Source organism: Rattus norvegicus, chromosome 19, assembly GCF_036323735.1.
Source record: "Rattus norvegicus strain BN/NHsdMcwi chromosome 19, GRCr8, whole genome shotgun sequence".
Lineage (NCBI taxonomy): Eukaryota > Metazoa > Chordata > Mammalia > Rodentia > Muridae > Rattus > Rattus norvegicus.
The window spans coordinates 38443545-38455850 of NC_086037.1; the positions used below are offsets into that span (position 1 = coordinate 38443545).

General features: G+C 42.1%; 1 protein-coding gene across 4 annotated transcripts in view; it reads left to right on the forward strand.

The window, feature by feature from the left end:
* Nucleotides 1-749: 749 nt before the first annotated feature.
* The window catches only part of Ces1dl1 (carboxylesterase 1D like 1), a 31718-nt gene continuing 20161 nt past the window's right edge, over nucleotides 750-12306 (forward strand). For 3 of the 4 annotated variants that reach the window (XR_005496625.2, XM_039097561.2, XM_039097560.2), the window contains exons 1-5: nucleotides 750-957; nucleotides 4123-4327; nucleotides 6319-6463; nucleotides 9466-9599; nucleotides 10976-11129. Coding sequence is in view for 3 of the 4 variants with exons in the window: in XM_039097561.2 (XP_038953489.1) it covers nucleotides 906-957; nucleotides 4123-4327; nucleotides 6319-6463; nucleotides 9466-9599; nucleotides 10976-11129 (690 nt within the window). In the remaining variant the exon portion in view is untranslated. The remainder of the gene's footprint in view (nucleotides 958-4122; nucleotides 4328-6318; nucleotides 6464-9465; nucleotides 9600-10975; nucleotides 11130-12306) is intronic. The other variant, NM_001013889.1, reaches the window with a different exon arrangement.

Sequence of the window (12306 nt, forward strand, 5' to 3'; positions counted from 1 at the left end):
AATGCATCCAGAGAACTTAAAAATAAGTGGTTGGGTAAAACAACCGAATACAGGACAGGGGAATGAAAAGAGGTAGCCATACACAAAAGCATGAAAAGGCTACACTGTTGGAACAGGCTAGCCAGCAATTCCAGAGACGCACCACTCTGCTGTACATTCCCACGAAGAGGGAGGCCATGTAGTTCGGTAAATGTTTGAAGAATCAGTGCATAAGTGCATTCACGGATGGTGAGATGCCAGTAGAGTTTGCTTACCATATAAACATTATGTCCAAAGGTTCTTTCTCTGAGAGGTAAACTTCCTTGAGCCTGAGTATGCACTGTGCCTAGCCAAGTCACTTGACAGAAATACTATGAAGATAATTTAGGAATCGTCTGAAGGTCTGTAGGGGGTGAGGTTTCTTCCTAACTTGAGAATAGGGATTCTAGGAAATGCCAGCCCAGAGAGGCTGTGAGAAATGTGTCCTCACTTCCCAGCTGAGCAGAGTGGCAATGGGAGGTATTCTGATATGTTCATCTTTGTAAAAGGACCCCAGACCAACACTTGCCACTAGCTGCAGGCACCTGCCTGCTGCTGTCTGCTCTTGAGAGTTCAAGAGCATTGAATTGAGGTGAGAGTGCTGGAGGGAAAAGTGCTTATGTAAGAAGCTGTTGGATGAGTTTCTAGCCACTTGTAATCTGAGAATTGGGTACTGACTGTTCAGATAAAAGTGGGTAAACTCTTAGTGGGTGTTGCTTGGAGGTCCCAACTGGCACCCAGAGAACTCTTTGGAAAGGAGAGCTCTTTTGTCATTTTAGATTACATAACTGGGCTGGTTGAGCAAGACTTAAGGAGGCGAGTCCCCAGGTCCACAACAGAAGCTTTGCTAAAGGAGCAAATAGCTCACAGATCCGCAGAACCCTACAATGCGCCTCTACCCTCTGGTCTGGCTTTTTCTTGCTGCGTGCACAGCTTGGGGTAAGTTCTTCTGGGTACAAATGTTTGTGTGTACATTTTCTGTCTTCATTTTGAGCACAAGTAGGTGATGCTGTGGATAAAATAGTCCCAGTCACTTGGTAAGTTTTGCTTTCTGCTCTTGAAGGGGTATATTGAAGTCCAAAGAGCCTGGGTCTCACAAAGACATAGAGGAGGACAGACACCTGGATACCTAGGCACAGGAGGCATGGGAAAGCTGAAGAAAGCTTATTCTGTTTCCCTGTGATTCTTAGTCAACTTGCAAGCAGGTCACAGAGAGAGGCTGATCAAAACATTGAAAGCATAAACTCAGGAGCCTAGATAAACTAGGGTGGCTCCTAGTCAATACCTCCAATTTGATATCCTAAAGTTTACAGTGCCTTGGAGATGCAGCGCCTAGGAGACCCATCTCTAAAGCAGAGATGACCAGAGCACCTTTGTCACTAAGGATAAAATGCATGGCTGCTTCTGCAGCACCTAAGACGGTGCTGGGTCCAGATGATAGGTGAAGAGGTAGGCAAAAGGTTAGGCTGAAAACTTAAAGGATTAATAGAAATTTCAATGTGCTTAAATTAGACAATTGAGATGATGATGTCATACTGAAGTTCCAAAGAGTCAGGGACAGGTTATAGGGATGGTGTAGAAGAGATCAGTAAGGATGCGAGAGCAAGGGAGAGGCAGGGACAAGAACCATGGTATTGGTTTTGCCTGGAAAAAAGAGAGGTGACGGGGGTGTGGGGTGGTTACATGCAGTTCTTTGGGAGATTTGGAGGATGTAGACTTTCTTCAGTTTTGTTGTTGTTGTTGTTTGTTTCTTTTCTTTTTCTTTTTCTTTTTTTTATGTCTAGATTGTGGAGATCAGGACAGGTGGGGTGGCCCAGACAAAAGAGACTCAGATAAGATGGGGAATGGGACCTCCATTAGTTAAGCCCTGGGGATCCCAAATCCCCCAGCCTGAAATGCCACCCTATTTTCACCTTTTTATAGTTGATGCTTGGTGCTTTGAACTCTTGCCTGTTCACCTGCCAAGACTTCTTTAAGGAATTCTGTAAAGAGAATGAATGTGCTTGGACACACACTGCACTCTGATAGTGTACAATTCTAAATACATAATTACATAATATCTGCACCATTGCTGTGTATCCACTTGACACAAGCATATGACCCCAGGTAATCTTTCTACCCATTTCAGGGTAGACCATTACTGAGCTGACCCAGGCTATATCTCCTGAGGCTTTACCCCCTTCTTAGAAGTGCTGAACATACATCGGCATCTCACCCCATCCTCCTTGGTCTTTCAGAATATCATAAAGTTTGTTGTGTATGTACATGTCTACCAGAAAGTTCATCATTCTTTGTAATAACTAGTAACAACAACTTGAATATTCACAGTGTGCAGCTGGTTGTTTTTAGCATGAGACATAGAGGCTGGATTGTATGAGGAGTTTTCAGTTCTATTGACTACTTTCCACTAAATTTGAAAATTTCCCTATCTTTTCTGGCCACAAACTTTGAGGAAGATGGCATCTTATCTGAATTCAAAGACCCTGCCCAATGAGAAATGTTCTCACAAACTGAGACCCCTGAAGTCGACAAGAGAAGACATCAGGAAGGCCAAGACCAAGTGTCTCTAAGTCCATCAACCATGCAAAGAAGGACTAGGTTGGCTTGTGCAGGTCTCACAATGGGTAGAAAGAGAAGAGGTGAGGAAGTTGTAGAGACTGCCTGTTCTATAAGAATGAAAGTAATAGGGCAAATGGTTTTGATGCTGTCTCTCTTCTCTGGAAGACCATGTGCAGAACTCCAAGAAGAATGTTCTGGAAGTATGTTGTCTGCTTTACCACAGAGCTATTTGTGCTGCTTATTTGTTTACTAAGTAAGACCCAACCCTTTACTCAGTCATCCAGGGTCTTCCCTGGTATGCACTTTCTCTTCTAAGGTTATCTTTCTCTGTTATGGACTCCTCCTGGTGGCAGTCATAGGACACCCACCCTTCCCAGCTGGGCTATGTGCTGTCTGTGAGCCACAGCATTCTTTCTCATTCCTGCAATTCCATTCCCCCTTCCCACTCCCTTTGCTACTCCCCACACTGTAAGACACAACTCTTTTTTTTAGACCCAATTGATAAGATATAATTGCCCACTTAAACATACAAAGCCCGATACCACCCATCCCTTAGGAACATTGATAACAACCTGTAAATACACAGAGCAGAATCTTAACATCACCTGCCATGGCTTCCCCCCGCCTTTCTCTCCCACTGTCTCCTGTCTCTTCCTTTCTCTCCTAGTCTCCTCCTCTTCCTTCAAACTTCTCTCCCGCCCATCCTTCCTTCTCCTCCAATGATAGCCCCCCTTCTATTCTGTACCTGCCTCTCACCTGCACTTTATAAATTCAATGGGGAGGTGGTTCTGGTGAAGTCACCTGAGTTCTGGGTCCTTGACTAGGCACTGTCCTTGGGGCAGTGGAATTAGCATCAAAATACAGATAACTTCAGGGCAAACCACAACATTTCCTCCTTTGTCCAGTTAAAAAGCCTTTTCACTTACATATAAATTGAGTACAATTATTACCATTCTACAATTTATAAAGCATATGATACACTCAACACCCAGTCCATCACTATATCAGTTAGACAGAACATTTAGTCTCAAGCTGGAATGAATAACTAAGACACAACTCTTGTGTGATCAATTAGGAGTCTCTCTCTCTCTTTTGACTGCTATATCCCTTTCCTGGCTCTAGCCCAGTAGAAAATCTCATGAATCTCAATATTAAGTCAAGTGTGTCTGCTGCCATGTATACAAGGTGAGCCTCCCTAAGGACGGACAACCTCTTGTCTATCTTCTTACCCATCTTGCAGCTCAGCACCAGGATCCTAGTGGATAAACATTTCCAGTGGAAACCAAAACTCATTTTCATGCTTGATACCTCTCTTATCAAGTGACTTAGGCCAGATGCTTTTAAGACACCAATATACTTTAGACTTTAATTAGCCCTCTGAGATGAGGTCAATTTTCTTCACTTAGTATTATGTAAGAAGCAAATGAGACCTAGAAAGCATTGGGTGACTTTATCAATGCCATCAGTTCTGAAGTGACAAACCCACCAAGAATGCAAATCTACCTCTGCCTTACTGATGTGTCCTTATTTTTTCTTGTCCAACAGGGTATCCATCCTCACCACCTGTGGTGAACACTGTTAAAGGCAAAGTCCTGGGGAAGTATGTCAATTTGGAAGGATTTGCACAGCCTGTGGCTGTTTTCCTGGGAATCCCCTTCGCCAAGTCCCCTCTTGGCTCCTTGAGGTTTGCTCCACCACAGCCTGCAGAGTCTTGGAACTTTGTGAAGAATACTACCTCCTACCCACCTATGTAAGCCACTGGCATAGGTCTGTTTCAAAATAAAGGGGATGAAGATGTTTTAGTCCCATCTTGAACCTTGACAATGTTTGAGTGTGGGTGGGTAGGACGACATGGGTGAAGAGAACAATGGAGGTGACTTTAAGTTCTTATGCCCAAGTCTATCCAGCCACCTAATCACCACTGAACAATAGCTGGTGTCCCCCACTCAGTCTTAGAACCAAGTGAAAAGCCAAGGAGTCCAGATAGCCTAAAATGTCAGTGTAGGCAGTGATTGTTTCCTTGGTAAGGTACTTGTGAGGATTCAAGGATTCCACTCCTGGCGGTGTCCTTACTACTGAATGCTTTTCTTCTAAAAATACCATTTGCTATATTTTTCCATTCTGATTGCAAATGTAAGACACAAATACTGAAAACAGAAAAAGCAGTTGAACACACAGAAGTAAATGTAACAAAGTGAAAAAATCAGGTACAATCCAATTGCTCATAATTACTGTGAGCATTTGCGGTCATATCTCCAGTTTTTTGTCTGTGTTTGTCCTCCCTTTATGCATGGGTTATGAGTATGGAACATTTGGGGGATGATTTGCACATTTATAGCATCAAAATTATTCTTCACTATCAATGCAACAGCCAAGGTTTAGCAGTTACATTAACTGGATATAAAATTAGACTCTATGCATCCAATCTTTAATTTGGGTTAAGTTCTTTCCATGTTGTTGACAGTGTGACAACATGGTGATGAATTTTTAACCAAATAATTACATGGAATCATGGAGATTTGGGGAGAAATTTAAGAAGTGACATTTCTGAGTCCAGAAGTAGGAATTTGAATAAGTTTGTCTCCAGAAATATTTAAAATGAACACCCTTCTCCCAGGCAAACATGAAAACCGCTGTTCAGAGGAACTCTTCCTATGCTTTACCTTTTTCAAAGCATGTATGTATTAGATAAGCAACATGAGCTGATAAGAATTTAAGAGTGCAACATTAGTCTTTATTTGAGAGTTCTAAACACTAGTGAAGTTGAACTCTTCATCACTCATTGGTCATTTGGTTCCTAGTTCTGTGAATTATGCTCCTTTCTCCCATTGGGTAGGATAATTACCTAGGCTAGACACACAAAGGTCACCTTTTCTATTCCACTTCCACCATGCAACATCTGTGGAGGCTTGGCATTTGAGCACCTCTGCTCTCTCTTGGACAAACTGGAAGCAAGGTACGATCTGTAGAACAAAATAATGGACACTTGGGGTTAGTGTCTTTAATGACTACTACTCCAGGAGAAGTTGATCAGTGCCTGAAACTCTGAAGAACTCAATTATTGCTACCAATTCCACTCTACAATGGGCACTTAATCAGGACAACCCACGGTGATTGTTGATGGACTAGCAAGATGAAAGAAACTTAGCAGGCCAGATGGTGAGACTCTTAGAGACATATTACTCACCTCACCTGTCCCTAACAGGCTAAAGCCAGAGCTTGAAATTCAGCCAAAATTACTCAGCATGTCAGTGGTGGAGGCAATGCCAGAATGATGTCTTCTTATGTGTCTGCTAAAGATAACACCTCTAGACTATAATGGGTAATTTTCCTGGATGATAGAAGATTCCCAAAGATGGGAGCATGTTTACCTACAAAAGCATTGTCATACTCCATTGAACAAGCCTAGCGGGGTGCAGAGCTCTGTTCAAACAGGGCAGGGAATACTCTATCCTAGGAAATATGAGATCAGCATGTGAATTCCTCACTATATGGAACGCAGTATTCCAAAGGCCCAGCAAGGGAAAGTTACCTAGTCCTCCCTCTGAATGCTTATGAGACTCTAGAGTCTTAGTAGCTCCACCAGGAAACTCAAAACTCTATTAATTTATAACCATGACTCTAATCCAGTGAGGAAAACTTTAGCTATGTGCTCAAAACTCCAAGTACAAGGTCGTGTCCTCATTAATATGTGCAAGTTTCGATTTAGTGCAACCTCAGATATTCTCTCTCCACTTCCAGGTGCTCTCAAGATGCTGTTGGAGGGCAGGTTCTCTCAGAGCTTTTCACCAACAGGAAGGAAAACATTCCTTTACAGTTTTCTGAAGACTGCCTCTACCTGAATGTTTATACTCCCGCTGACTTGACAAAGAACAGCCGGTTACCAGTATGTATGGGGACCACTGGACCAGAAATCTGAGTCCCAGCCTCCAACTCTTCATGGGCAACCAGAAAGGGGTAGCAACAGCTCAGAGGCCAGAGTTGATTCAAGAACAGTGGGACCTCAGATTTTTTCCAGTGACATCAGTTCTGAGTGGAGATCACAGGAAATTCCTAAGTTTTCTCATACAAATATAAGGAAAAGTATGGGTCATTGTTGTTATTAGGTTAGATTCTGATCCCCAAAGAAAGTAAATCTCTCTGTGCAATTAGAGAAACTGAGGCTGCAGTAGAGATGGGAGAACACATGGAAGGGTGCTCAGAAGACTCAGGTCCTCTGACCGACATACCTGTGCTTTTAGACAGTGTCTGGGAGGGAGAGTAATTGATGCCTTTATTCTTAGGTCATGTGTGACAAACGTGAAGAGTTTCACTGTTAAGTGAAGGTATTCACTGCCCCATGAAGGACTAAGGAGTGAGAACCCTGAGGTTCTCTAGTCAGCACTTTCTCTGCCTGTAGGTAGCATCCTGAGATTTTTACTGTAGATAATTTCCCAGTGACCAAGTGAATCACTTTGACACAGTGCCAGAGATGAGCAGCCTGACAGGTACAGATGACAAGGTTAGGGAGGGTCTTTTAAAAAAGGAGTTGATCCCTGGGTTGTAAAAGGCCAACACCCAACAAATTACCCAGAAACTCTTTTATGTGGAGCTTATGTGGATCTTATGAATTTGGGATAATTGCAGATTTGTGTGCTGAAACTTAGTACTACCTGGGCTTGGCACTCAACCAGAGATGAGGATAAACCTTAGTCACACACACACACACACACACACACACACACACACACACACACGTACATACACACAGGCACATACACATATACATACATACATTCATACGCATACAAACACACACATAAACATATACACATGCATATGTACATACATATACAAACACATATACATATACATACATACACACATATACATACACACATACTTACACAAATGCATAAACATACACACACACACACACACACACACACACACACACACACACCACCTTCTACAGTGCATTTAGTATCCCTAAACACACAGTCAGACTTGGGCTTGGAGAAGGGAGAAATTTAAGCCTGGCTTTCAAGGACCTCACCATTGGGTCTGCACAGTTACATCATAACCTCTTCGATATGCCTTTACCTATGATTCTTGGGTTCAGCAATTACTTTTAGATGACCTTGACTTAATCTCTCCTAGAGGTGACAGGAATCCCTGAGGGAGGAGATGGGCTTGATAGTTTTATGAGAGACCTCCTAGGACAGTGGTTCTCGGCCTTTCTAATGCTTTAATACAGTTTCTCATGTTGTGGTGACATCCCTACAACCATAAAATTATTTCATTGTTATTTCATAATAATAATTTTGTACTGTTATGAATTATAATGTAGATATCTAATATGCAGGATATCTAATGAGCTACTCCCAAAGGGGTTTTGACCTTTGAGTCCTGCTTTTGAGAAGATGGGAGAGCAGAGCCATTTCTTAACCTCTTACATGGGAATTGTTCTACGAAGCTCAACACCTGGAGGCTGCATCACAGTTCTGCCTGAGTGCACACAACTGCTGACACTAGTTAGACCCATAAGATGCTCTAACTCCTGGTCTAACAGTGGGTTCACTGCACAGCAACCGTGAGCAGACTTTGGACAGCTCAGCATTGGGGGGCTAGAGTCAGGGACCAGGTTGAAGCTATAACCATTGTTTTTTTATGCCCACCCCACTGCCTGAATAATTACATGGAGGTTTATTTATTTATGAATAAGCACCTAGGCCTTAAGCTAGGCTTGTTTCCTAACTAACTTGTAACTCAATCAACCCATTTATACTATTCTATGTCTGCCGTGTGACTAGCTACCTCTCCTCAGTTTCATACATCTGACTTCCTCCAAGCAAAATCCTCTCAGGCCTGTTTCCCAGAGTTCCTCTGTCTCTGGCAGATGTTCAGCCTTCTAATCCTGCCTCAGTTTAATGGCCACCAGATTTTTTTTATCAAAAGCTAATGCTTTTACACAGCACACAAGAGATTGTCCCTACAGGAAGCTTTGTTTCTACCTCTTCTTTTCTGGGAAACCTTGGCTAAGTGCTGCATTTCTTATCTGTCACATAGTAAAATACTTTCTCTACCATCTGGGTAGATTATTTTTATTTCTTTGTGCAATTCTGGGTCTATGTATTCATTATGCTTTTCCTTAGCAACAGTATCTGGATATTATTTTGCACACTCTCATTTCTTCCTTTATTGATGTACTCTTTAAATTAAAAAAATGAAGAACAAAATTATATCTCCTCGCAAGCTCAAGTCTATCAGAGTAACTGGTATGTAAAAGTTTTAAAGATAATGCTAGCAGAAGACTTAAGACTTTCTGGAGAAAGCCAAGTATGAGACAGGATTAGCAGCATGGTGGGTATGAGTGTGCAAGAAAGGAGGCACATTTGGAAGGTGCCCCATCAGGGTAGTGTGTGTCTCATCAGATGATCACTTACATATTGGAAAATCTAGTTTACCAGTGAGGAATTACCTGGGATAAAATGAAGAAGAAATATAAGAGCTGACCCTTTTATGTTCATTCAGGCACAGGTGATAAGACCAGGAGCAGGAAATCAATATCTTTGACCTTTGAGCTGTTCCCATGATAATGTTCTCTGTTTGAGCATCTTGGGAGGATGTGAGAAATGAGAAATACAGTGGGGTACCATGTTACATTATATTTTCTAGCAGAAGCTGAGGGAGTTTGAAAGAGAGAGATACATGGTATAGCCTTGCTGTGCATTTGTGTGATTTGAATGGTGGCCACAGAGACCATAACTTAGAGGCTGGTGACCAAATCAAATAACCTTTGCTGTGTTCCCAAGTCTGCTATGTATATGACCCAACTCCCCAGTAGCACCAAAAGCTGTCTCAGTACACTGATCGTATGGGCTGCAGGATTGGTATGTTCTTGTCCAGGTGATGGTGTGGATCCATGGAGGTGGACTGGTAGTGGGTGGATCATCCACCTATGATGGACAGGCCCTCTCTGCCCATGAAAATGTGGTGGTGGTGACCATTCAGTATCGCCTTGGCATCTGGGGATTCTTCAGGTAAGATATTGGACTGTCCTCTCTCCATCTTAGCCATTACATCGATCTGAAGCTAGTTAATCACAAAGCAGTTTTATATAATGCAAGATATGGGAAACTGAACCTGGAAGATAGGCTGGTTCCATTAAGTGGATTACTATTGAAGGCATGGAAAAACATAGAAGAACAAATGCATGTGAAAAGGCCACATGATGAGAGTGGAAGCTAGAAGCAGGGGAAATCTTGCTACTTTAATTTTTAAAGATTTATTTATTTTTATTTTATGCATGTGAGTGTTTTGCCTACATATATGTCTGTGTACTGTCTAACTGATGCCTGCATAGGCTAGAAGAGGGCTTCAGATGTCCTAGAGTTGGAGCTATGGTGGACTGTGGGATGCCATTAGGTGCTAGGTATTTGGTAAGAACAATAAGTACTATTATACACTGAGCCATCTCCCCAGACCAGAGCTTGTTATTTTTTATAACAAAGTACCTTCTGATGAACTAGGTTCTGTGAAAGCTGTACAGATCCCTCCTGAGAGCTGTGCACTCAGAAAAATAATCACCTTGCCCTCAACCTCACCCATTACATGTTGTTTCACAGATGAATAGTACACCACAATAGAAGCCAGAATCCTAGAAATGAACTACTGGGAAATAGCACATATCTATGCCAAAGTATCCACTCTGACTCTCTGCTAAGCCCTGAGTCTGGGGTAGGGAAAATTATTAGAGCAGTTTGTTATTACACACTTACTGTTTTAGCACAAGATGTGTTTCATTCAACGTGTTCTATGAGACCTGTCATGTCTCTGAACAATGTCTCTAAGTCCTTGAGACCTATACTTAGAAGAGCTACATTTATGCTGCTATTCTTGTACCCAGGACCTTTGCACCTGCAGCTTCCCCTGGGTGAAATTCCATTCTTTGGATACCCAGGAGACCTGTGTCTTCATTTTATTCAGGTCCCCACCAAACCCACTCACTGCTTCCAGGAAGTCCTTTCAAATGAAAACTACCTAAAATGCCACCCTCACAGGCCCACATCTGTCACAGGATGTGCATGGTTTTCTTTTTCTACTGTCTGGAATCATTCTCTATTCATCTGCTGGTTCCTGGTCTGCAGTAGTCAGAGATTTGTGGTTTCTTCTCACCGTGCTCTAGCTCTGAGCAGTGCTGGATGCAATATTAATTCCTTGGTACAAAGCTGCTGGAAGTTGAGCATAGAGCCCCCACATAGCGCACTGCTGCATAAATGAGAATCAAATAGACTTCCTTGTCAGGGATGCAATGCACAACCTGATGCTGGGGTGTTTGGGGGTCCCCATCCCATTTGAGGAATTGAGATCCTTGCTAGCTTTGACATGATATCTAAGTCTTGATGTTCTCTTGCAGCACAGGGGATGAACACAGCCAGGGCAACTGGGGTCATTTGGACCAGCTGGCTGCACTGCACTGGGTCCAGGACAATATTGCCAACTTTGGGGGCAACCCAGGCTCTGTGACCATCTTTGGAGAATCTGCAGGAGGTTTCAGTGTCTCTGTTCTTGTAAGTGTTCCTAGCTCCAGGTAGAACCCCCAAGTTTATGTGTCTGAACCACCTTAAAAACCATCCACCATCCAATCCCAGCCATGAACATCTTTGCTTAGAAGATTATATTTACAACGTACCATCAGAAGGTAGACAGCTAAAGACTAAATGCCCCTGTGCTCCCGTGAAGCTCAAGCTTATTTTTCTAGTCTCTCTCTCTCTCTCTCTCTCTCTCTCTCTCTCTCTCTCTCTCTCTCTCTCTCACACACACACACACACACACACACACACACACACAGTTTTTATGAACTATAGCCCTAGGTAAAAAGTACAAATACAAGTATGAATTTCAGCATGAGTTACAGCAGGTTTCCTTCAAGTCGGAACTATTCATTGAGGAAAGTTAAAGTCCAAAAACAGAATGGAGCTTCCCCTGAGGAGGTATGACAGCTTATGCACGCCTAAGAGGGAAGGCAGCCAACTTTAAATAACCTGGATATCCTAGGGCAGTAGGTGTGGGGATAGAGGGAAAGGAGGTGGAATGGGGGAGAATATACAGAAGGTTCTATGAGCCATATGATACTGCCTTGCAGTTGAGTAGAAAATAGCCAATATTAATACATATTTCAAACCTGTATTGGTTTTATATTCAAAGGCATAAATGTTGAAGTAGAGAAAAGAATACAAGTTAATCCCAAGAATAAAGTTGTCCATCTCCCTGCTACCCAGAGATTATTACTATAAGATTTTTATGGTTATTTCTCTAATCTTTCCCAACAATTTTATTTAACTGCCCATATCATCTATATGTCTTTCTGTCTGTCTTCTTCCATCCATGCATAATCTCTTTTATTTTTCCTTAGTATGCAACTACATTTGATCTTCAATTCTTTTATCCAAAATAAAATGTAATAATGCAATAATAGAACATAAATATTTTCCTAAATATAAAACACCTCTTTGGTGTTCTCTTTTATAATTGCATAATATTCCATGGTAGGAATAAATCTTTATCACCAAATTTTATAATATTAGAATCATGGGTTGTTTCCAAGTTTTACTATTAACAAAGAACAAGCATTCTTTGACATTTTTACAGACCCCCATAGTTCTTATTCATTGGCTATATTCTGAAGAATGGGAATTATGGGACAGAGTCTGAAGTTCAGAGTTAAGAGTTTTCCCTGTTTTCCCT